General features: G+C 38.5%; 4 protein-coding genes across 8 annotated transcripts; 1 reads left to right on the plus strand and 3 right to left on the minus strand.

Moving 5' to 3' along the window:
* Nucleotides 1-1,365: 1,365 nt before the first annotated feature.
* LOC121520560 (glyoxal reductase-like) lies at nt 1,366-9,571 on the minus strand. 3 transcript variants are annotated; one of them, XM_041804068.1, is made up of 9 exons: nt 9,451-9,539; nt 6,008-6,112; nt 4,146-4,208; nt 3,711-3,959; nt 3,496-3,597; nt 3,016-3,107; nt 2,390-2,572; nt 1,851-1,910; nt 1,366-1,718 (listed from the first exon to the last, which is right to left on the minus strand). In XM_041804068.1, coding segments are annotated over exons 1-9 (951 nt in total). In that variant the 5' UTR covers nt 9,452-9,539; the 3' UTR covers nt 1,366-1,622. The 3 variants fall into 3 exon arrangements, with proteins under 3 accessions (XP_041660002.1, XP_041660003.1, XP_041660004.1); XM_041804069.1 differs by having other exon boundaries at nt 4,146-4,240; nt 9,451-9,461; XM_041804070.1 differs by lacking the exon at nt 6,008-6,112 and having other exon boundaries at nt 4,146-4,240; nt 9,451-9,571.
* A 1,217-nt stretch (nt 9,572-10,788) lies between these two features.
* Nucleotides 10,789-13,342, minus strand: LOC121520561 (uncharacterized oxidoreductase ZK1290.5-like). Of its 2 annotated transcripts, none has more exons than XM_041804071.1 (8): nt 13,273-13,342; nt 12,989-13,085; nt 12,478-12,726; nt 12,295-12,396; nt 12,107-12,198; nt 11,724-11,906; nt 11,569-11,628; nt 10,789-10,926 (listed from the first exon to the last, which is right to left on the minus strand). In XM_041804071.1, the coding sequence occupies exons 2-8, from the start codon at nt 13,062-13,064 to the stop codon at nt 10,831-10,833; spliced, it is 858 nt and encodes a 285-aa protein (XP_041660005.1). In that variant the 5' UTR covers nt 13,065-13,085; nt 13,273-13,342; the 3' UTR covers nt 10,789-10,830. The 2 variants fall into 2 exon arrangements, 1 of the variants encoding a protein (XP_041660005.1); XR_005992783.1 differs by having other exon boundaries at nt 10,853-10,926; nt 11,569-11,631.
* A 236-nt stretch (nt 13,343-13,578) lies between these two features.
* On the plus strand, nt 13,579-17,454 carry extl2 (exostosin-like glycosyltransferase 2). The gene is made up of 6 exons (XM_041804066.1): nt 13,579-13,713; nt 14,212-14,660; nt 14,838-14,908; nt 15,001-15,116; nt 15,614-16,079; nt 16,235-17,454. Exons 1-5 carry the CDS (start codon nt 13,709-13,711, stop codon nt 16,017-16,019), a joined length of 1,047 nt encoding a protein of 348 aa, XP_041660000.1. The 5' UTR covers nt 13,579-13,708; the 3' UTR covers nt 16,020-16,079; nt 16,235-17,454.
* A 96-nt stretch (nt 17,455-17,550) lies between these two features.
* Nucleotides 17,551-24,285, minus strand: parla (presenilin associated, rhomboid-like a). 2 transcript variants are annotated; one of them, XR_005992782.1, is made up of 11 exons: nt 24,170-24,285; nt 22,576-22,768; nt 22,365-22,469; nt 22,145-22,277; nt 21,924-22,019; nt 21,678-21,827; nt 21,180-21,250; nt 20,993-21,094; nt 20,788-20,849; nt 20,589-20,686; nt 18,392-18,413 (listed from the first exon to the last, which is right to left on the minus strand). XR_005992782.1 is itself a non-coding variant. In XM_041804065.1 (10 exons), exons 1-10 carry the CDS (start codon nt 24,247-24,249, stop codon nt 18,272-18,274), a joined length of 1,170 nt encoding a protein of 389 aa, XP_041659999.1. In that variant the 5' UTR covers nt 24,250-24,285; the 3' UTR covers nt 17,551-18,271. The 2 variants fall into 2 exon arrangements, 1 of the variants encoding a protein (XP_041659999.1); XM_041804065.1 differs by lacking the exon at nt 20,788-20,849 and having other exon boundaries at nt 17,551-18,413.
* Nucleotides 24,286-24,976: the final 691 nt, after the last annotated feature.

Raw genomic sequence — 24,976 nt, forward strand, 5'->3', positions numbered from 1 at the left:
TCATGGTGTGTAAAAGTCACCAACGCTTTGCTGATTCCATAGCTGGAAACTTCTGAACTTCCACAGGCATTAATGTGAGCACAAAAACTGTTGGGACGGGGGCTTCCATGGACTTCCATGGCTGAAAGCTGCATGAAAACTTCACATCACTATGTCCAATGCCAAGCGCCAGATAGAGTGGTGTGGAGTGATGAATCACACTTCTGTTTGACAGTCAGATGGGTGAACCCCTTATCTCCAGTGAAGGCCAATCGGTGCTATGCTTTCAACTTTGTGGCAACAGTTTGGGAAAGGCCCTTTTTTCCCTTCATGACTGTGTCACAGTGCAGAAAGCAAGGGTTATAAAGACATGGTTTGACAAGTTCAGTGTGGAAGAACTTGAATAGCCTGCACAGATCCCTGACCTCATCCCCATCGAGCACATTTGGGAAGAACTGGAACAGAGATTGCATGCCATGCCTTCTTGTCCAAAAGCAGTGCCTGACCTCATAAATGCTTGGCTGAATGAATGGACATAAATTCCTACAAGACACAACAGGGGACAAACTCCAAATTACAGTACATCTAGTTGAATAAATGTTGTTGCAGTCCCTTTTGGTGCAATGGCCAGGTGGCCGAATACTCTTGTTCATATAGTGCACCTCGCCTTTTGTGTATTAAGTTAGGGGAAAATATTTTTTAAATACATTTTCTTAAGGAAAAAGCAGCCTACTTAACAGCTTTCCATTAATGGCTTACAAGGCAAATAGCCAATCACTGTTAATAATTTTTCTGGTGGCAAGCTGGATTTCAGGGAGCCTGATTAGGCCACCACTGGATCATCCTCGAGCAGGATGAGAAAACTATGCAAGGATATCAAACTTCATAGGAGTGCTGATGCAAGTGTGTGTGATTACTATGACCTCTGGCACTGTGAAGTTAGCTTATTAATTTCAATTATGGGAAACACCAGACCTTTGATATAGAGACCTAGTGTTGCAATCCATGATTTTTAAACACTTAAAAAAAGTAATGTCAAGTTATGGTTCCAAGATCTCAAATAATTACTTTAGAAAAACAAAGCAAGGTTTCCTTTTAATATATATGAATTTTTTTCTCTCGAAATAAAGTTTTTTCTTCTCACCATAATGGGATCATTTCTTACAAAACAAAATCAAGACTTAAGATGCCAAGATCAATAATTTTCATGTTCTTCCTATAAAAGGGCACAACGTGTCTGATGTTTTTTTGTTAAATAGCATAGGTATGGTTGGAATTCAGTGTAAAAGATAACTGGCAGTATTTGCTGTGAAAAAAAAAAAACAAAGTTCAAATGTTTGGTCCCACATGTTGATTTATTTATGAAAATACCAAAAAAGTTTGCTCTCAGCACAACGTTAAACAATACTTTAAACTCCTGGGTGTAAGTGGTTTGATTTGGTCAGTATGGCTGTAAGAATGAAATGTGACCAGCAGGGGGCATTTGTTTATTATCTTCTATTTATTTATTTTTTATTTATCCATAATGACAACACATGACAGCCACATCCTTTATTTTTATCAGCTTTAAAGATTTGGGGCTTTTAGGAAAGTATGTGGGACTTAAGCCCTGTAAGCCATCCCCTTACTGCACTTATGACTTGTTACTCCACATTTGTTGGATCCCAGGAGACATGTCTCCCATCATGCAGCTTGTTTATGGCCTCCATGTCTTCCTCCTCAAGCTGGAATCCAAAAACCTAAAAAGAAAGAATAAAAATAAGGGTTCCAATAAAATGAAAATAACCAATAAATAAATAAAAGTACAAATTAGGAAGGTGAAATAAATATAAAGCTAAGAAGAATAATTCAAGCAGTGTTTTCTAACCTACCTGGCAATTTTCCACCACACGCTCCTTTTTGGTTGACTTTGGTATTGTGATTGCTCCATTCTGAGAGAAAGACAAGAGTAACTAACCTTGTAACAACAGCGTACATATAACATTTTTCTGAATTTTGCCAGTTTTTCTATCCAGGCTGAATCTACATTTTTGCAAAAACAGTATTAAATAAGACCATACATATAGCTCGCCAAAACCTTGTATCTCCACTTTTCCTGATTTTCTTTTTTTTTTTTTTTCATATACCACTGCTTTTGGTCACCATCTACATCTGTCCATAGATTTTTTTTATTTTACACCTATAAAAAATATCAAAAAGATCATGACTATGACCATTTATTGATAAATCATATGAAAAATCATCAGAAAGTGGTGATTTTGAATACACAAGGTTTGGCCTGATGGCAGCATTAAGAATTTATATAAGAGAGTAATATCACCATAGAAACACTTTAATAATAGGGTAGCCTTGAAATCAATTCGTAGTGTTTCTGTTTTCCAGAATGAGTGTTCATGTGAGCTTATTTTACCTGTATACTCCAGCGGATGCAGATCTGAGCGGGTGTGTGTCCATACTTCTTTGCTATCTGGATAATAGTGGGGTCACTGAGAGCCTGACCTTTGGCCAGGGGGCAGTACCCCTGGAACGCGATCCCCTTCTGGCGGCAGTACTCGATCAGCTCTTTGGGTTGCTGGAATGGATGGTACTCCACCTGATTGAGCATGACATTATGCGTGTACATTATAATGGTTATTTTAAAATTTTCAGTATTCTGTTTAAAACCAAACAGAAACCACTGAATTGTAAAATGAAACCAGTGGAGAAGTGGAAAAAACTGCAGTTTCTGAAGTGACCACTAGAAGCTAGGTGAAAGTCAAATGCTCACAGAGAAAAACATTATAATTTTGTTCTCTGAACTACAAGTACCTCTTGTTAATTTAAAACAGTGTTTTCAACAGGTGGCTGCCTCTGATTGGCTACAAAAGACAGATTCATTAACCAATTAGCTGATGTCATCCATGGCTATCATCACTCATGCAACTTTCATATTCTCCCTGAATTCAGACCAAGGTTATGTCTCTCTATAAACCTAAACCTAGCCCTTTCACAAAGGAAAAATATCGTTGTCCTAAGGTTAATACGCGGGGTACTCACCTGATTGACATGTGGCACCACAGTGCAGTCCTGCTTTAACTGTTCTAGGTGGTGAATCATAAAGTTGCTTACCCCAATGGAACGACACAACCCTGACAAAACAGAGAGTTTATTATTGACATCACTGAAACGTGTGTTCGATGCAGTTTATTTTAGTCTGTTTTTCTGTGATAACAAATACAGGAAGACCTGTTATCTCATGATAACATAAAGAAGTTGAGATTCTGAGGAAAACAATGATTTACTTACTACAGGACAACAGAGTAAAATAAAGGGATGGATGTATGTCTACCTTTGGCTTCCACACCAAACCAAACTAATAAATGAAGCCAAACAGGTGCAATGAAAATGAATCAGTTACATTAACATATGATAAATATACCTTTATACACAAACATTTACTCCATGCATGAGTAAAGTGATTCATAAAATACATTTTCACCAGTCCAAGTAAATCACAGTATATATATTGCATTTTACCTAATTCATATAATTCCTCCAGAGCTCTCCAGGCCTCAGCTCTCAGTTCTCTGTTGGAGCGTCCAGGCTGCATCCCACCAGGCCAGTGTAACATGTAGATGTCTGAATTGAGCCCAAATAACAGAATCAGGATAAGGCAAACAGGGCAAGTGGCATCAGCATGTCATATGTCATTTTTTCTAATCTTGAAAAAGATCAATCTCTTTCCTCCTTACCAAGATAATCCACCCCCATCTGGGCGCAGGATTTCTGAAACGCCTTCTTTGCTGTTTCATATCCATAATCCTCAGGCCAGAGTTTATTGGTGACCCACATCTCACTTCTTGGTACCCCGCTGTCTCGAATAGCTTCACACAGCTGCACCTCAAAGCCATTATACTTGGATGTGTCTATGAGGCGTAAGCCACAATCACGGATCGCATACAGAACAGTGTCCTGAGAGAATCCTCCAACCTGAGATGTGCCTTAAAGAGAAGGAGTGGACCCAATATGAATCACTCTGTGCAGGCTGTACCCTTCTAAACTGTGACATAATGACACATGCTGCAGACTCTAACGTAACCTACAAAACACATCTGGCTTGTCTTGTTTCAAATATGGTTTCAGTGATTTTCCAGAGACAGTTCTAAGAATAGTAAAATGATACTTACCAATTCCAAGTATTGGCATTTGGACCCCATTTGAAAGACTCACGGTGGGACAGGCCCAGGCATCTGCAGAAGACATGGTTTCAAAGAAGACTGGCCTAATGTCATGAAACAGGGAGCATAAAACCTTCAAAAACCTGTGTGACCAGTTTCTCATGTCTGCATGTGCTTTTTGAGTGATACCACCCACAGACCATTAACAGCTTACTCCCCATACACTTTAAATACATATTGTTGTAACGTTAACATATCACTAACTTTGAAGGTGGTCTGAAGCACATGAAGCCTATGACAACACTGTTTAAATGGACACAATCAGAATAAAAACCTAATTTGAATACATATCATGTAACCACATCAATTGGAAGATTCTGATTTGAAACAGGATAATGATCTGGAGAAAAACTTTGTTGACAAACTTTACAGAAATATGCTGTTTATTTGTACTTTATCAATTACAGAGTAACATTGGCTGCTAATGCTGCCCACTTTGTTTTAATGGGGAGGAAAAGTTTCCTCTGCTGTTAGATAAGATTGGCAGGACGGCTGTGTGCAAATCTAAAAGCTTTTGAATGCTTGACGCATGCATACATGTGATGACATTACTTTATTTGGCATCCATTTACCTCTACTTGGTATCTAAAATCAGAGTGATTTTGAAGAAATATATGTTAACATAGATAGTGAGATGCAAAACAACTGTTATAGAAGAGCTTTCAGTGGCAGTTTGAGATGAATAAGCCTTGAGGTCTTGTCACTAAACAAGTCTTTCCTGGTCTGAGTTTAAGTACTTTCAATCACAGTTATCTTTCTCCTTCATCTTACCTCTTTTTGTCCTTTAAAATGAGGGAATAGGGGTGTGGTAGTGGGGAAACAGGCTGGTCTATTGAGGTTGAGCACCAGCTCTGTTTAAGGCACCGTACCTTGGGTTCACTTCCCCCATCCTTCCCCAGACTTTACTCTTGTAACACCAGAAATAGTGGGGGGTGTTTTAGGGGCTGTTAGAGCCCATACTGTAATATGGGTAGAATTGGTATTTTCACTACCTGGTGCTTGCATTTATGGGGCCTAGGACTGTTGAAGATGGCAATGCTGTTTGCATCCTTGTGGTAAAGTAGGTAAGATAAAAAAGGCTGCAAAAAAAAAAAAAAAAAAAAAAAAAAATTGGATCCCTAAAGACTACGCACCCACTTCAGCCAACATGATGTGGAAACAGAGCTGCACTTTCTAACCACCTGTCCTTTATACAAGGATTTCAGAGACAAGTTCTTTCCACTTTTCACCAGCAAACAAAATGAATTCATCAGTTTGAACAATAAACAGAAGCTTCCATATCTGCTGAGTGAAGTGCAACACTGTGCAAATGTTGCAGCACTGTACGTGAGCTGTTGTGACCATAAAAGAACCTAAAACACCACACCATCATCACAAACAGGACTGTCTGCACATCTACAATTTCTGCCTTTTTAAACCACAACTTCAAAGTGAAACAGATTTTTGATTCCAGTTGCAATACTCTTTTATGATACCATTATAATTATTGTTATAAAATTTGCACTTTGCCTCGGGAATGAAAAATACATCTTCCATTCCAATAAAGCCTGTTGAATTGAACTGAATCCATACATGTGGGTATCCAGCCTTCCTGAGGTGTCTAAGGACTAATTTAATGAAACACCACTGGGGGAGGTTTCCACTCGGCAACCTGGTGATGTCCTCACTCTTGCTGCCCATTAGTGTGCACTTTTAGTTTGAGGGGGCAAAAAAAAAAGGGGTCCATTTGGAAAAAGTCAAAGGCTACTGATATTTTTCTAAAGAGACTATCAAAGCAACTTGTAAGCTACAAAAAAACTAAAAAGCCAAACCTTGTATGTAGATCTGAAGTGGGTGAATCTGGCACAACTTCACCAACTCCCAAGGTGCATGGAGGATGAGGAAGGTCTTGAAGAGAACAGAAATCTCCAGCAACACTTGTAGTTAAAAGAACAACTTTATTAGACCAACGCGTTTAGGCATTTAGCCTTCATCAAAATGTTACTAAATTACATAAGTTAAACCAATCAAAAACAGCCACATATATATCGGCCAATGGGGTAACAGCACCAGTGGGTTGGTTGACTGATCATATGGTTTATGACCGAAGGACACTGCTAAAGAGGCACAGGGAGTGTCTGATTCACAGACATGGCATGATGTGCTGAAACAATACAGGGAAATGACCACTAGGTGGGATTAGAGAGTATTCTGGGGTCATTTTAAGGTGCCATATGTGGGTGAGGTAAAACATTTTAAATAAAAGCATTAGTAAACGCATTTTATGAAGGCATTAAAACACCAGTAAATACCTCTATAGAGGGACAGATAAAAGTATGTCATAAAACCAGAAAATATAGAACGTAAGTTGGCAAATAAAAGCTTTTAAAGATAAAAACCTGAAAAAAGCAATTGAAAAATAACTATAAAAACTCACTTATAGAAAAATCCTTATTCAACCCCCCTGGAAATAAACTTTTTAGATAAAAAATCCAGGATGCTTCTCTTTTTTTTTCCAAGCAAGATGTATGTTGCCGCCCCTCAAGCTCGGTTTAATGGCTTCTATGCCCAGGAATACAAGAGAAGACATAGGATGCTTAAATTCATTAAAATGTCTGGCAATAGAACTAGTTTTTTCATTTCTTTTAATGGCATTCCTGTGGTCTGTTATCCTGTCTCTAAGTGAGCGAGAGGTTTCACCAGCATAGACCTTACTACAGGGACACATTATCAGATAGATCACATTTTTTGTTTTGCACGTGATAAAATCTTTAATGTTAATTTTGAGTCCAGTGATTGGGTGATTAAAATATTTAAGGTTTTTAGTGTATTGGCAGTTAATGCAGGTTCCTCACTTAAAATTACCTTGAAGTGGATTGTTTGTGGTCTGGATTGGTAGTTGGCATGTGTTGTACCCTTAAAAAGGGAATATTAGCAATGAGTAAAGAACCAGGAAAAACGCATGTCACTGACATCTTCTTCTCCTCACTGCAGCCCCTAGGCTGAAACAATTGATCACAGAAAAGTCAACCCGTATAAACAAAGATCAAAATGAACGTTTACTGTCCTTTGCTTGTGAGCACTAACAAAACAAACTCTAGACAAATACTAGTGCATATAAACAACTAAAAATCAAACAATTTCTGCTAAAAAAGGGCAAAACTATGACAAATGCAGTTCTGGAGAAAGAGATAAATGATAGTAGTTATGCCTGGCATATACAACCTCTCACACATGCCCTTACAATTTTGTCTCTTATATTTTTGCCTCTTTTGAAGGTGACCATGGGTTGTTGATTGAATGTATTTTTTAGGGTGGGATCATTTTGGAGGATATGCCAATATTTTGGGATAAGATTCTTGATGTCTATGGTTTGGGGACAGAAGGAAGTGCAGTAGACAAGTTTTGGGTTAGATTTTATTGGTCTAGTGGTTTTTAGATAGTTCTCCCTGCTTTTGGAATCTATCTTGTTTTCAGCATCAGCAAGCCAATGTTCTTGGTAGTTTCTTTCCCTGAATTTGGAAAGTATCTCTGCTTTGCTTTTGTTGTACTGCTCTGGAGCAGTGCATATTCTTTTTATTCTAACCAGTTGACTGACTGGTAGGCTTTTTTTTTCAGAGGAAGAGGATGAAAGCTTGCAGCATGGAGAAGTGTATTGCAATCTGTGGTTTTAGTATAGAGGGAGGAGGAGAGGATGTTATCTTTAATCATGACATTTATATCCAGAAAGTTTATTTTTTCAAGGCTATAGTTAAGTGTGAATTTTAGACCTGCAAAGTTGTCATTTAAAAACTGTAAAAACTCAAATAGAGTGGGGACAGAGTCTTTCCAAAGTAAAAACACATCATCAATATAATGTTTCCAAGAAACAATGTGAGGTAGAAAGGTTTTTTTTTTTGTTGATCATATAGTTTTTTCCTCAAGCAAACCAACAAAGAGACGGGCAAAACTCGGAGCCATTTTTGTGCCCATGGCAGTTCCAGAGATCTGGAGATAAGGTGAGTTGTTAAAAAAGAAATAATTTCTTTTGAGGACAAAGGCCAGGTTCACGATTCACTAGGAACGTGGTGGAATAGTGCACATGCGCCGGGCGTGCCTGCAGCCTGTTACAGTTGCTCTTGCTCACTTTCTTATACTTGACCATTGCAATTTCTTATTTATTCTTATTCCTATTTTTATTCTATTCTCCTTCCATTAATATTTGTATTGTATCTGTATTTGTACTTTCAAATTTCAAGGACAAGTGTAAGTCTGTAACAACTGAATCCCCCCCCCAGCATTAATAAAGTATTCTGATTCTGATTCTGGAGGGGTTTGGACTGATCTGGTGTTAAGAAAATATTCCAGGGTGTCTAATCCGTGCTGATGGTTGATGTTAGTATATAATGATTCAATGTCAAGGGTACACATGATTATATCTGGATCAATAGGAGGGAGTGATTCAAGAAAAATTAGAGACTCAGAGCTGTTTTTTTTTTTTTAAATTTGAGTGAGGGTACAAAGTCTTTAATGTGGTGATCCACAAAGCTCGAAATTCTTTCGGTTAAACTTCCAATCCCAGAGACAATTGGTCTGCCAGGTGGTTTTAAAGGGGTTTTGTGAATTTTTGGTATTGTATATAAAAAGGCTTTTAGTGGAAACTCATTAAGTAGGAAGTTAGATTCTTTTAGTGAAATACCACCATCTAAACGTCCTTCTTCAAGTAGTAAGCGCAGCTCTTTAAGGTATTCCTTGGTTGGGTCACATGTTAGTCTTGAATAAAAAGATGTATTAGATAGTTGTCCAAGGATTTCCTCATCATAATCACATTTGTTCATAATGACAATAGCGCCTCCTTTGTCTGCAGGTTTTATAACTATAGATGTATTGTTCTCAAGTTCAGACAAAGCTTTTTGTTGGTCTTTTGTTAGGTTGTGTCTATTGAATGATTTCTGTCCTTTGGTGGGTAAAAATTACTTTTAATTCTAAAATTATTGGTTAAAATATCATTTAAGGCGCGCTGGTAGTCGAGTGGTTAAGGCACGCGCCATGTATGCAGGCAACCTGGGTTCGAATCCGGCCCGTGGCACTATTTCCTGCATGTCTCTCCCCGCTCTCCTCCCTGTTTCTGACTCTATCCACTGTCCTATCAAAAAAAAGGCCAAAAATAAATCTTAAAAAGAAACAAAACATTTAAAATAGGTTTCAGGGAAGAATAATTTTTCATAAAAAATTCTTTTCGTCTTACATCTCTGAGAAATTTTTGTAAATCTAGAAAGAGCTCAAATTTACTTACTGAAGGGGTTGGGACAAAGGATGGACCAAGCTCAAGGACTGAAAGTTGAGCGGAAGTGAGTTCAGTGTTGCTTAGGTTGAGAACAGCCGATTTCCGTTCTGGCCTAGGGATCTGGTCTATGGACGGCTGCTTGGTTCTTTTCCTTTTCCCCCGCCGTGTACGTTTAGTCTTTGACGTCTGTTGTGCTGGGCTTTCAGTGGGGGGTGTTGGCTCCTGTCAAAAAAAAGGGAAAAAGTAGTGTGGCTTGGGGGGTTTTGTTGAGTCTTCTTGTTCGGGGTGGTGGAATTGAGTCTTTGCTTTGAGTGTGTATTCTTCAGTGGGATTTTCTGGGTCTGTGTTGGGTGATGGGCAGATGCAGAGGAGAAGTTTGGTGTTGGGCCTTGGTTTTCTTTACACTAGGGGTAAATGTATCCCTTTTTGTTGTCCTTTTCATCTCTTATGAATTTATCTTTCTTAAGCTCTTTGATGTCATTCTCATACTCAGTCGGTTTCATGTCACTGTCCTCCATTTGTTTCAGTACATCATTCTTTTCTCTAGCAAGGGTTTCAAGATGCTCTTCATTGCTCCGTACCTCATTTTGTAGTTTGCTCTCTTCTTCATTGAGGTACTTAATGGTGATGGCCATCAGAGCAAATGAACACTTGTTGAGTACACCATTCCAAGCATTAACAAAAGCTGAGTTGTCCTTAACAAAGGAGGGTGGTTTCAGGATATGTAGGCCTTGAGGGATCATTTCTTTCTGAATGCACTCCGACAGAGTGATAGCATGCCACTCGTTCCTGAGGATTTTCATCCATGAAAAGTAGAACTTTTTAAGGTGGTCCATTGTTTCAAAGTTCCCTTAGAGGTACTACGGCCAACTTCTTTGTTTAAACATGATGTGAACATGTGCTGTGCCAACACTTTCACAGATGGCATATAAAGATGTCTCTATATTTTATTTCTCTTTATGTTTCACTATTGTTTAAATATAATGCAGCTAGTACTGCTTTATGTCTTTCATCTTATTCAAAAGGGCAATTCATTGGGATAAACTAAGGATACCTGTTATCTACTTGGTCAAAGAAACCCTTGTTCAAATTCTATGTACAATTATTAAAACGACTGTGTAAATCGCACCTCTCCCAGTTTGCTTTATAGCAGCTCACTATTAGCATAAGTTGTATGCACTAGTACACCATGTTTACACACAGCTAATCTGGTTTTTAGTGTATTCATATTTGTCCCCCGAATCTATAAAAACCTATATATTTGAGGAAAGCAATCTACCTTGATTATGTTCTGCACATCTTAGTAGACACTAGACTGAATTTTGAAGTTTCATTCAGTGCTAAATTGTTTCACTGAAATCTACTTTATTCTAATTTAATAAAGTATTTTCAGTCCACATTTGTTGGATCCCAGGTAACGTGTCTTTCATCATGAAGTCCTCCCAAAGCGACCATGTCCAAATCATCCAGCTGGAAATCAAACACCTGTAGGATGTGCAGAGAGAGAAATCAGAGAAAGATTAGGGACAGTTAACAGGTAAACTGGAACAATCAATGGCTGTGACATTAGGGATTATAATTTTCACTGCCTTTTTACTGTAAGGAACCTACAAATGAAAATTGTTACTACATTCAAAAACATCTCTTCTAAATATATGAATGTAAGTCATTTCAAAATAATGAATCTCTCTCTTTAAAATCTGTCAATAATAAATTACCCATCAAAACCATGATCCCACATACCTTCAGATATATCTGTTTGGTTTGGTATGTATTTATTTGCATTTCTAATAAGAGATCCATACTTTCCCACTTTTTTTGTCACCCTCCTGTTGGGTTACCAAGTGTACCTATCCGATTCCTGAAGGATCTGTGGCTGTGTTTCTTTTTCTTATTCACTAAACTTATTTGTAGGTTATGGTGTTCTGCTATGAGCTCATACTTTTACAAAATTGATGAAGCTATCACCATCAACTTACACCCCTGCTTACCAAGTAAGGGTACAGTTGGCTTTTAAAAAGCAAGCAAGATAAAGGTTTATAGTACCAAACCATACCAAACAGTGCTAAACCAAACTGGACCACCTGATGGAAATGCATCATTTGTGTGCAATTCATTCCAACTCACGTCACAGTTTTCCTTTATCCTCTTCTTCTTGGTGGATTTTGGTATTGTTACAACTCCATTCTACTGGACAGTAGAAACTGATGGTAAAACAAACAAACAAACAAAGAGAAAAATGTGGACATTTGTGGCAAGCTTAACGAGAGCAGTGGAACAACCTGAATACTCCAGCGGATGCAGATCTGAGCAGGAGTACGTTTGTACTTTTCTGCTATTTGAAGAACAGTCGGGTCTCTGAGGGCTTGACCCTTAGCCAGAGGACTGAAGCCTTCAAACACAATTCCCTTCTGACGGCAGTAATCTATCAGTTTATTGGGCTGCTGGAATGGATGATACTCCACCTGATGGGGGCAGATCATTTGTGAGGTACAACAAATCACTGTCAAGTATGTGTGAGATAAAATATTAACATAAGGTTTCTACTTAAATAGCCAGCAATACTACAGAGGGAGACTTTGCTTTTTCACCTTAATCAACACAACCCTAACAAACACTTGGCTTGTAAAACAGGTGTTTAAGCCATACACATAGAATAAACTACCTGGTTAACATGTGGCACCACACTACAGTCTTCCTTTAGCTGCTCCAGGTGGTGAACCAAAAAGTTGCTCACTCCAATTGCACGGCAAACCCCTTAAATGACAAACAGATCTTCACTCATTGCTTTTATTAAAATGTTGTCTGTAGTCCACTTTATTATGAAATTACCTTCAATGATACTGTATGTACCTTCTTTATAAAGTTCCTCCAAAGCTCTCCAGGTTTCCGCTCTCATCTCCCTGTTGGAACAACCAGGCCGCAAAGACTCTGGCCAGTGCATCAGGTACAGATCTGAGAATAAGGGGCAATTTAGGATCAAGTGGAAGACTTTTTAGAATACTTTAACATATCTTTAAAACCCCAAACCCCTACCAAAATATTCCACCCCCATTCGTGAGCAAGAGTCAATGCAGGCCTTTTTAGCCTCATGGTATCCGTAGTCCCCTGGCCATAGTTTATTGGTGAGCCACAGGTCACTGCTTGGTATCCCGCTGTCTCGAATAGCGTTGCCTAATTTCTCCTCACAGCCGTAACGTTTTGCTGTGTCAATGTGGCGAATGCAGCACTCTGAAAGAGCGTACATGATGGCATCATGTGAGTATCCACCATCATGTGATGTACCTAGAATGGAGACAAAATCAAGGTTACCTAAATCCAGAGTAAGACCAGTTTAACAAAGAGTTTAAACAAATGTGTTTGGTTTTGGACAGGCATGTTGGCATTTAAAAACACTGAAGAAAAAGGAAATTCAAAACATGATCAATACAGAAATATATGAAACACAATGTACACCAAAGAAGGTAATGTGTAACTTTAAAAAATGGCCGTGCATTTTCAGGGGTTTGGGAGAGCAAAGGTGTAACAAAAATATCAGCAAACGTACCTAATCCGAGTACTGGAATCTGAAGACCATTGGAAAGTGGGACTGTGGGACACTTCAAGCCTTTTGCGAAAGACATGTTCCTCTGAGCAGCCTCAGTCTGAGAGAAGTGTTGTTATTGGACTAGTTTTCATGTTTCACCAATGTTTACAGTGCATCTGTGTGCTAGTCCGTTACTTTTACAGCACCTTGTGGCAATTATTCACTCGTTATTAAACCCCCACATGACTCTATTCAACAAAAACAGCATATGAACACTATACTGCAATATACACATCTGAGATTACCTGTAAATAGTTTCAACGTTGATTTAGGGATTAGGCTTTCTTCCAGTTTGCTACAAACCGACCGTGTTAGCATCTCTGTAATGGGCGGAGAGTAACCTCAAACGAACACTATTTTGGAAAGTCCAACCAAGATGGCGTCGCAGCGAAACGCAGCGAAAACGCTCTAAGAATCCGAAATTTTAAAAAGTGCTTCACAAACTGACGCAAACAATGAAATGATTGTGAGTCAGAACTTGTTGATTGCAAAACTGGGCCAGTTATCGTTTTCGGCCGTTTATTTCTGAGCTAACAGACACGCTTACATTCCACGTTAGCGAGAGTGACGTTAGCTAGCCTTAGCTTGTCAGAACCAGCTTCCTTTTAAGCTCTTTGGTTGCGCTCAGCTAAACTAATATGGCGACTATGTTGGAGCAAACTGTTTGTTTGTAGTGCCAAAATGAGGTAAGTTTGATTTATTGAAATAAATGGGATGTCTCTTAAACTGCAATGAATGAAAAAAAACAACGACTCCAAAACGAAGTAGCTGTTAAGAGAAAGTACTTGACTTAACTTGAAGAAGAGTTTGAGTGTATTGGCTGAGATTTAAGTAGCGATTAATGAAACTTTGCTATGAAAATTGCAATGCAATTGCATTCACTTTCTTTTATAATTGCACATTTTTGGTTAGTCTTTTTAATGTTATTCCATGATATAAACTTTATAGCCTATGACTTAGCAACTGCCATTACACGACTGTCAGAATAACTAGTGTTTATTCATTTAAGTGTAAGGATAAACACCAGTATGAAGAGAGTTTGAATACATGCTGTCCGTCAAACTATCTCAGAAATCCTGCCAAAGTGAGGTCTGTTTTAAATACTGGTGTTATGACAGAGCTTGGCCGATTGCGAAAAGCATTCATTGCAATGGGATGCCCTGCTTATGTGTGTACCTGTCTAGGTTCCCCCGTTGCTGTCTGTGTCCCAGGCGAACCTATTTATTGTGGCCTGTCCTGCTCCTGCTCCTGGTTGGTGCAGCTCTGACTGCTCTCCTGCCCTCTCCTGAGGACCAAATAGGCCTGGGTGTCCTGGGAGTGCTTCGCCGGGCAACAACTCAAAAAGAGAAACCTGCACAGGTCCACAATGTTGTCAACACAGGGGAGGAGCAGAGGTTTACCATTATTATCCAAACTTACAACCGCACTGATATTTTGCTCAAGCTCCTGAACCATTACCAGGGAGTTCCTCATCTTCAGCAGATTATCATAGTCTGGAACAACATTGGGGAGCAGACACCCTTAAAGTTGTGGAACTCTTTGGGGCCCCATCCTGTCCCTGTGGTCTTTAAGGAGCAGATTAGCAATAGGATGCGCAACAGACTGCAGTCTTTTCCTGAGGTTGACACTGATGGTCAGTGCATTTACCTGATATATATATATATATGTATATATATATATATATATATATATATGTATATATATATATATATATATATGCATATATATATATGCATATATATATATGCATATATATATATATATGCATATGTTTATTTGTTTGTGGTTTGATATTTACTTTGTTTTTTAGCTGTTCTAATGCTGGATGACGACACCCTGGTCAGTGTTCCTGACATCAGTTTTGCTTTCTCAGTCTGGAAGGTAACTTCAGGAAAATACTATGCAAAACATTTTTGTTCAACTTGATAATTATCTTGTAATTACTTTGCACCTGTTTCGCTTTGGGTCCACAGCAATTTCCAACTCAGATTGTTGGGTTTGTCCCACGGAAACATGTCTCAACACCAGGAGGAGTGTACAGTTATGGCAGCTTTGAGCTGCAGGATCCAGAAACATCTGGAGGAGACAAGTAAGGTCCAAAAATGGTGCTTAACTATTAGGGATGCACAATATTTTTGGCATTGGCAGATATAAGCTTAAAAAGTGAATTGTCAGCATCAGCAGATATAAAAATATTTGCCTATATGTACAATATTTAGGCTACAAAAATCTGCTTATATCAGCTGTAAATACTGGTCGTACAAAAAAATAATTTAATGGAGTTTTAGGCTGAACCTACAGACCTACAGCGGCTTCAGTCTTTTTTTTTGTCGTCATTACTTACACTTTAAAGCCTGTTTTAAGGACTGAAATGTGTTCATTTGTTTGCCCTTATACTTCAAATTGTGTGCTTTAAGGCCTGCAGTTTAAGGTCTGAACTACATGTAAATATCGGCATTGATATAAACATTTTTTGTAAATGTCGGCTTATCGGATATGGGCAAAAATCCAGTATCATACATCTCTATTAACCATGCTTTTATATGTGGACTTTTTAAGTTCTTTTTAGTTATTCTGCCTACACAGATACTCAATGGTGTTGATTGGTGCAGCCTTCTTCCACCGCCGCTACCTGCAGCTCTTCCAGGACCAACCTCAAGCAGTACACCAGCTGGTGGATGAAACACAGAATTGCGATGACATTGCCATGAACTTTGCTGTAGCGCTGTATCTAAGAGAACACTCTAAGTCTGCAACCAACTTTAACAAACCTTCCGGGGTCTTTGTCAAACCTGTGGACCTCCGTAATCTGGAGAAGGAGGCCAGCAGTGGCTACCAGGGTATGTGGCACCGTCCTGAACACCTCCTTCAGAGATCCTACTGTCTAAACAGGCTGACACAGATCTATGGCTTCATGCCGCTCTGCTTCTCCAACCTGATGGTGTCTCAGTTTGGCTTTCCAAGCTATGCCAACCACAAGAGTAGAAGCTGAGGAGCTGCCACATCGCTGAGTGTTTTGGATGGAAAGAAGAGGGAGTCAAATAGCAGTCTGGTACGCCTGATTGATTATTCACATTCCTGAAGAACATTAATAACACGATTGGTATTATTTTTGTGTAAACACATTCATTTAGAAAAAAAAAAAAACTCAGAAGAATATTAAGCCTTTTCACCGGGTACTTTTCCTTTTTTTCTTCCATAAAATAGTTTCCAATTCCACTGTGGCATCAGCACGAGCAACATGAACTTTTCTCCTCCGGACAAAAGCCAAGACTGGTTAAAGACCTTCATTCACACATCTCAGTCTAATAAAACATCAATTTTTGACAAGGTAATTTTAATATTGATACCAAAGCTACCTTAACCTTCATTGTTTACATCTCTGTCTCAGTGGATTGCAGTGCAGTTACTTCAAACCAAACAGGTGACTCCCTAAATCTGCTTGGATTATTTGCCTTGTTTGTTGCCATGATTTAACACTAAGAATTCAGGGTTGATCAAATGTATTTTTTACTGCATTTCAGGCTTATTTACAGTGTGACCTATTATTACACCCCAGAAACTCAAACCAAAGCATAAGTGTACTTTTATGTGAAACTGCCTTTATCTTAAGCCATAATCATCTACTAAGTCCAACATGAAGTTCTTTCTCAAGATATTAGAAGCCAAATAAGACCAAATTTTCTCTTAATAGTTAAAAATTTAGTCAGCAAGGCTAGAAATTTTAACTTGTTGAGTGTTTAAAAATAAAATCTGCCATTTTTTTAATCAGATATGTAATTTATTCTGGACTTGCCAGGCAAATATGGCTTATCATAGGTGTGTTTTCATACTTTTATCTTAAAATCAGAGATATTGCTTAGATGTGAGTTTTTGTAGTGTAGAGAATTTTTGTTTTGCAAGATTTAGAATAGATGTTGGAAGGTGCTTAACAAAATAGTGCCAAAAGTTAATTCCAACCAAAGTGTTGATTATGAAGCATTGGTTCCCAACCTAGGGTTCAGGCCCCTCCCCTGGGTGGCTGCCAAAGACCTTGGGGGATGAGGGGCTTTGTCTTCTCTGAGGTTTTTAAATTAGATTGGGCAATGTTACCTAAAATTGTGGCAAATCTTTACTTAAAGTATTGATACAAACATCTTTTGGTATGTTGAACGTGTGTAGACATATTTTCACAGGGTTTTGCCCATGAAACATTTACATTTGCTGCTGATTTTTGACAGTAATCTATCACTGTTTAATCTGTGTGGGTTTTGGCTTTTCCTATAAGAAGGGGGCCGGGGGTACTCCAGGGGAAAAAGTTTGGGAACCACTGTTATTAAGTATAACATCCATTTCAACAAGCGATCTATTGATGACAATCAGTACTTTTTAAAATGTGCACACATGTACCATGATTTTTGTATGACTGTATCAATCAAATAAATGAAATAAAGCCAACATTTTTCTATGAACAGCTTTATGGATTTAGTGAAATAAAAAAAAAAAGAAAGCAAAACTGAGGCCAATAACAGCGAGAAAGTTAATGTTTGATAAACTTTATTCCCCTTTAAGCATTTATTTAAAGTCAGTGACCGATATCAGCCACTATTCAAGATGAGACCTTTGTCCCGTAAATATGTACAAGCCCGTAAGGACCAACATCCCTCTGATATGTTTTAGACAGAGTTCCCAATTTTCAACACTGAGGCAGTAAAATCCTAAACATAGTTGTAAGTGCATACTTAACTCTCACCGTTGAGACTCCAGTTTTAATGCTTACATATAAGAGCCCAGTGAAGTGTACATTGCACTGCAGCAAACAACCGAAATGCTGAATTGCATCAGCACAGAGTGTTTTCATCTGTCCAGACTTCTACAGTCGCTCTTGAAAATATACACAGGAAACATACATAAACACTGAAGGTGCTATGTGCGAGGATTGTTAAGAGGTAGGAGACTGATGATACTGTCAGTACTTAGCTCTGAGGTCCTTTTTGGACAGGAGATATTAACAGTATTGGTCTACATATTTAACATCTGAATCCCAGAACAAGAAGTGACATCTGACCTGTGATTTTTAAGTTAGAGGTCCCTGTTCTCCACCATAACAGCTCATGCATGTCACCGTTTTCTTTCCATGAAAAACTATATTTATTTATAAACAATAAAATCCTAATAGCTTGTAAAAAATGTCCTTGCATATTCAGAGGTTACTCCAGACCCCTGTCTTTTCAGATAGGGTCAGAGAGACCATGCAGAGTCTCATCATCGTGGTCCGGGCCCAGCACCGCCAACCCCAGGTCCTCCTCCTGGCCTGGATCCACCAAGAGAACGCATGTCATGCCACAGTTTCACAAGAGGCTCCCTCTTCCTCCAAATCAGTTTGTGACCGTACGCCACATACCATCTGTAAGACAGGATATGTGGAGATAGTTAAAATGTACCGACAGCAGGGCAGGATACTGCCAAGTGACATTTACAACCAAATAACTTTAATAAGATTTAAACCTCTTTAAGATGTTCCAACTAAAACGTAAGGAGTAAAACATAAATTATACATGTTTATAGATAGATAACTAAGCAGCAGTATAGTTATTTTAGGAGCTAGACCATTTTCTCAACCAATTACATCTTTTATCCCTTTTCCCCCTGACATGAATAAGCTAACCTACAGAGATAGCTGTTGAATAAAACATTAAAACAATAAAACAATATCTAAATGCATGAAACAATATCTCCATACCACTGCCCTAGCTGTGATACTTTCCTTCACATGCTGCAGACAGTGAACATCACTATTGTAATCTTTGGAGCCAGAGCGCACTCTACTGGACAAACTTTTGAAACAGCCAATCTCATGTTTCAGCATTTACATGAAAATCACATTAAATCTCAGTTAGTGAACTTTTTTGTGTGAAAGTTTGCTTGCCTGCTGTTTTAAAGATGATGAAAGTTAGCTGGACCTCTGATTCAAACACAGGCTCAGTCCCATTCCTAACTTTTACCCCTATCCCTCTATTTTCCAGTGCCCCATTGCTCCATGAAACAGGGTTACAAGGTGTAGTGGTGAAATCTTTCCCTACAAAATCCGACGACCCTTTAAGTTCCTGATACATTATCAGTGGTCGTCAACAGCATTGATGTAAACAGACAAAAACACCACACATATCTATTCCAATCAGATTTTTTTTGCTTCAAATCAAAATGACTATAATGCTTTGAAACAACATTTACTTATGATGTTGGACTGTTTTTGTAATCTTAAAATCTGATTTACGAAGAAACCACTGACATTTGTACACTTCTAGAGCATTTATCTTGATGATTATTTGCAAGACATTCACATTCGGAGTCTGCCTCTGGAAAAACTCAGTTTGAAGGGCCATGTACCCCTAGCGCTTCACCCTACCCCTACACTCCAACAAGAATTTGGACACCCAACTCCTAGACATGAAAGTGCAAATTAAAGGAGTAAGGCTAAGTGGTAGGGGCAAGGGGTGTATTGAATTCAGCCATACTTGTCACTCTTTCACTTCATTACTTAGAACTAAAACTACTGCCTGGTGGTTATATGCCTGAAACTAATCAGCTCATCCTTGAGTCACAGTGGGCATTTGTGTAAAGTATGAAGACAATCCCTTAAAGTGTTCTTGATATGTTAGGTGTCCCAACTAACAAGCAACACTGAAATATGACTGGCTTTCGCTGGCTCAGAGGCATGAAAACAACCTGAAATACTGTTTTGTTTATTTCTTAAATGCATCTGATGTATTTCATGGATGTTTTCCTAAAATTATAAACACTTTTGGGTGTTGCCCATGCTAGCTATCAGAGTTAAAAGTTTTCGTTTTCTGAAATGTAGACATACACCATTATTCAATCAATGCAAATCATCAGTGCCCAATCTCTGATACTGCTAGGATTTTCACAACATTAGCATCAGGATGAATCATCAACTCCACCTTCCTGTCAAGCTGCATAAAGGATGTGCTTTATGTTCTCAAATGGGAAAAAAGGGACTGACTTTGATTTGTTAAACACTTTTGAAAAGACCTGGACTCCTTTTCTGTCATATGTTATTAGTAAAATATGTCATATTTCTTTGCACAGCTTTGTTGTGCCTGGTTATCTTTGACTTATTGTTGTTGTTTTTTAAGATTATATTTTTGTAACTTTTTAATTTTGAACCCCTGCTTTTCCCAGTGATCTGGGGGGATATGTGCAGGGGGAGTGAAGTTTGTTCTGTATGTTGTTTATCTGTCTGCTTTACTGTTAGAACAAACCATTGAATGAAAGTCTTTTTGTTTTTATATGCAAAAAACAATTTAAAAAAAGGGTTTTATAGGACAAGCCAGCTTTTAGTCTCTGACTATGATTATTGATTACTGAAAGGTTGAATATCTCTTAATATGTACTTTATAATCAGTACAAGTAGATAAATGTTATTTGAGGCTTTATTTTTATACCATACTAATTTAAACATTTTTCATTAGCTATTCATTATGTCTTGAATACTCTCGTTTCTAGGCTGTTAATTGATAAAGATTAAACAGATAAAAAATGTGAATCATCTGTCACTCACATTCCAAAGAGAGCTCCTCCAAGGTGTGCTGCATGATCAAACAGTCTCCATCCCAGTACGAGCCCTGCTGTATCCATTGCAATGAGTGCCTTCAAAGCCTGAAGACATTTTAATGGCAGAAATCTCAAGTTACATTAAATTTTCCCCACTAAATTTTAAAACACTTATCGTTAGCATGCATTCAGACATGCATACTTACACATTCATTCAAACACACTGGACTTTGTCCTTTAAGTTCATGCACATATTTACATCTCTGGCCTGCAGCAAAAACACAACATGTAAATGTCAACACCTCATCTAATAAATGAGTTACCTATCTATTTTAACCCACAGTACAGTAAAGAAGACAAAACCATGCATACACAGACCTCATGTACACACACAAACTGTGCATCACTTACATTTCCTGCTGTGAAAGTGGCCATGGGGAGGAAGATAATGCCCAGTTTGGCCTCTGGCACCTTTGCACAGACTGCAGCGAGTACTGCCATCACAGCCCCTGACTACAGATCATGTAAAAGAACAATGGTAAGCATCAGCATGTTTTGTTTGCTTGAAGCTGCTTAGAGATGTGAGTAAACATCTTACCGCTCCTAGTGATGGATATATACGTCCTGTGGCTGTTTTACACATGTAGCTAACCATAGTGGAAATCACACCTGGAATCACACGGTAAGATTTAGATGTCACTTCTTCTACAAAAAAACATTTCTTTTAACATTAAGTTCTTGTCTGGTCATAATAACTGCATATCATACAGAGTGGTTTCAACATTGCACCCAATTTTATTCAGCTACGACCACTGAGTAGAAAGAGTTAAAACATATAAAGTAATTTTGCTAAAAGGCAAAAGCGTATGAATTAAAGCTGCCAATTTAGGTTTTTACTAATTACCATTAAATTAAGCTTTACAAAATTCAGTGATTTATATTTTGACTTAACTTTTAATGTTGAGAGCTAAACCTAAATTCATTCTGACAGGTATTATGGAGGATTATGGTTTGAAATATTTTAATGCTATTTATGTAATGGAATTATGCTCATTTACATCTGCTCAGGCCTCATTCCTATTTTTCAGTGACTCACCAGCAGACATGTAGACTGCAAGAAACTGCTCCTTTCCTAAAAGAGACACGATCCCTGAGGAGAATGTCCACAGGACATACATGTTGACAACCATGTGGATAATGGAGTAGTGACTGAAGGAGGAAAGGACCATGGGAAGGCACCGTGTTTCTGGTTGGGAAGACAAACCAAAAGGAATCTGAGAAAGTGGCTAATTTTGTCCTTGGGTAAGCACTTTTTATTAGAAAATATAACAAGCATACTCACTGGAGGCTGGGTTGGATGTAAAGTACTTAATCATGCTTCTCTGCATTGACCGTATCCGCCAGCAACACAAGACTACAGCATTTACAGCAATGATACCTGGAAAACCACAATTTAGAAGCTTTTGATGATGAAGAAATTTGTTCTTTAATCACATTAAGATGTTGATAAAACATGAAGGAACACAAGAACAAAATAAAGTTTATGTAAGCAAAATAAATCACCAGTGACTGTCCTCTGTCCCTCTGTGAGGCTGCTCCAGAAGTCGTCCACCATGGACATCAGCAGGATGAGCTGTCGCTGGAAGCTGGACAGCTGGTTCCACCAGTCGTGCCAGTATGCCATGTCCTGGGAGCCCTGGTAAGATGTGAAAAGCTATATTGGTTGTACAAGCTGACGGCAGTTGAAGAGAGATCCAGCAGTTTGTGTCACTCAACACTTTACCTGTAATACTTTTTCTGACTCCTCTTCATCTTTTGCAGACTGAACTCGTGACTTCAGGGTTTCATACTGCAGAATGGCTGCAGCACCAAAGGAGCAGCCTGAAAACTAACATGGAGTCAGACAACAGCCAGTGCCATCCCACTGCCCCAAACCCCTTTGGTGAGTGTGTAAATCTGTTTTGTTTTAGTCTAAGAGACATAAGAGTACCTACCCCTACTGTGAACATCAGAGGTTTGAACAGTGATGGTCTGGGGATTTTAGGAGGTGAAGGAGGAGGAGGAGGACCTGGTGCACCTGCCTCAGAGGGAGGAGTGTTTGGTTCTTGGGAAACATTTCCTTTCTTTGTTTCTGGCCTTTTGGGCTCCCGACGGAAACTGCACCTCTGTTGGTAGTGTGGATTTAGTCTGGAAAATAAAAGCAGTCAGACTTAGGAAATCTTGAAACCTAATTTTCAGATGGATGGCTCTGGAAAGCCAAGAGGAGAACTGGTAAATAAATCTATGAATTCCACAAAAATGTATTTAATGTTGCATAATGTTATACACAATTTAAATGATGAATATATTTTTAAGTTATTGAAAAGTAAAAAAATATTAAGATTAAAAGGGCATAATTTCCTGGAGTCCTCTCTAAAAACTCCAGATTACATGTTTTGCTTAGTTGAGTTGCATGTATAGTACTCCTGCAATTACCAATAACCAACCTCTATATAAATTTAGCACGAAAAGTAAGGAAATTAGTGTTTGGTAGATTATTCCTAGTTGTAACAATGCTTCTTGGCAATAAATCTTATATTGTTGAAAAGCCTGTTTATTTCCCTTTTAATTTGTGTTACATTTGTAAGGAACATGCATTCGTGTGATGAGCAGCAGAGCTGAGTATGTAGGTTGTGCTCATGAAACATTTGCCAAATCTTCTCTGCCAATTCCAATTTATTGATTTTATTAACTATTGTCTTCAGCTTCTGATACCCCATGCTGACAATCAGGTGCCTGATCGGCACCTGTTATGTTCGATGATGAGTACAGATTCTGCGTATGGCAGTTTGATCATAGGGTCAAAGTGTGGAGAAGATACAGAGAACACTGTGCTGACTGCTGCACCAATAGAGTTGCATATTTTGGTGGAAGTAGTGTGATGGTGTGGGGTGGCATCTTGATCACTGGAAAATGAGGCTTGTCATCATTAGAGGCTATCTCAATTCAGAGCAATATCAAGATGAGATGCAACCAGTGGCAATCCCATATCTCCGCAAAACTGTTACAACAAAGAAATAGTATACCAAACACAAATGCCCTTACTTTTTGTGTTAAGTTTGTATCTTTTTTCTAATAGCCTCGTGGTTTACGAGTTAAATGTGCACACAGGCCTAAGGTATTTGTTTACATTTTAGCTAAGTAGACGCACTACAGCTGTGAGTCTTCATTAACTGACTACTGTTCCCGCATTAGACACATAAATTGTAGTTTTAACCAATGACGTTATACATTTTATTAGGTAAACAATAAAAAAGTGGGAGGGGCGTGACACACAGCACCGAGACGCTAATTAAAAAGCGTCACTTAACACAAACTATAAAAAGCTACACCAAATACGATACGCCAAAATACGCCACGAGTGACTGGTTTCTCAACAAAGACACAGCTGTCTGGCGCTCCGTGAATCTCTCTACAATGACAGTTAGGTAACCACACACTGCTGCACGAGAGGAAAACACAGCTACACAGAAATACACAAACATAGGCTGTCATTTTAATTTTCTTACCAAAAAAAATCCTACACTGAAAAACTGAACATTTGCTCACCCGGAGCCTCGCGAAGTAGTGTTAGTGGTTCTGATGAACTCTGTTTTGGCCCATTTCATTACACATCCTCTCCACGCCATGTTTGTGATGACCTCCTGCCTGAAGCCCCGCCCACTGAAGCGAAATTGCGTTCAGGGTTTATGTAAAGCTCCGACTTTTGCCTTCTACTAAAGGGACCTTGTTGTGAAAACTGTTTTTACATAGAAAGAGGCTGGGGGTATTTTTAAAAAAAGTTACAACAAAAACATATAGTGTCGACTTATATGGAAAATAAAGAAAATACACTTCAGAACAACGTGCAGATGAGGACAAAACATTAGCCTCAATACGAAATTTCAGTTTTAAAAAAATGATTTCCCGAGTTCTGTTAAACGGAGCAAGGATTTCTTACACAGCTTTTGAGCAACCCATTTATTCTGAATACGTACACTAGGCTAGTTTATTTGCACAACGAAAAAACAATAAGCTTAGCACAAAAAGTAAGGAAATTTGTGTTTGGTAGATTATTTCTTTGTTTAACAATACTTCTTGGCCATAAATCGTATACCATTGTAAAGCCTGTTTATTACCCTATAATGGTGCCACATTTGTAAGGAACTTGCATTTGTGGGATTTGCAGCAGAGCTGAGTATGTAGGTTGTGCCCATGAAAAATTTTCACCAGATGTAACGGGCTGCACACCTTCAAAAAAGTTCAACTTTTGTCTCGTCAGTCCACAGAACATTTCTCCAAAAGTCTTGGGGATCATCAAGATGTTTCTTGGCAAATGTGAGACGAGCATTTGTGTTCTTTTTTGTCAGCAGTGGT

This window comes from Cheilinus undulatus, linkage group 13 (genome assembly GCF_018320785.1).
Source record: "Cheilinus undulatus linkage group 13, ASM1832078v1, whole genome shotgun sequence".
Taxonomy (NCBI): domain Eukaryota; kingdom Metazoa; phylum Chordata; class Actinopteri; order Labriformes; family Labridae; genus Cheilinus; species Cheilinus undulatus.

Bases quoted from the DNA above. Each gene is read 5' to 3' on its own strand.
- LOC121520561 (XM_041804071.1), bottom strand. From the start codon at position 13,064: ATGTCTTTCGCAAAAGGCTTGAAGTGTCCCACAGTCCCACTTTCCAAT. The intron at 12,727-12,988 runs GTACGTTTGCTG...TCTCCATTCTAG, and splicing joins GATTCCAGTACTCGGATTAG to GTACATCACATGATGGTGGA. The intron at 11,907-12,106 runs GTAGTTTATTCT...TGCCCCCATCAG, and splicing joins TGGTGCCACATGTTAACCAG to GTGGAGTATCATCCATTCCA.
- extl2 (XM_041804066.1), top strand. The intron at 14,661-14,837 runs GTCAGTGCATTT...TTTGTTTTTTAG, and splicing joins TCCTGAGGTTGACACTGATG to CTGTTCTAATGCTGGATGAC. The intron at 15,117-15,613 runs GTAAGGTCCAAA...CTGCCTACACAG, and splicing joins GAAACATCTGGAGGAGACAA to ATACTCAATGGTGTTGATTG.
- parla (XM_041804065.1), bottom strand. From the start codon at position 24,249: ATGGCGTGGAGAGGATGTGTAATGAAATGGGCCAAAACAGAGTTCATC. The intron at 22,020-22,144 runs GTGATTTATTTT...GTGGTTTTCCAG, and splicing joins GGGACAGAGGACAGTCACTG to GTATCATTGCTGTAAATGCT. The intron at 21,828-21,923 runs GTGAGTATGCTT...CTTCCCAACCAG, and splicing joins TACATCCAACCCAGCCTCCA to AAACACGGTGCCTTCCCATG.
- LOC121520560 (XM_041804068.1), bottom strand. The intron at 3,960-4,145 runs GTAAGTATCATT...CTTCTCTTTAAG, and splicing joins AATGCCAATACTTGGAATTG to GCACATCTCAGGTTGGAGGA. The intron at 3,108-3,495 runs GTAAAATGCAAT...CTGTTTTGTCAG, and splicing joins GGAGGAATTATATGAATTAG to GGTTGTGTCGTTCCATTGGG.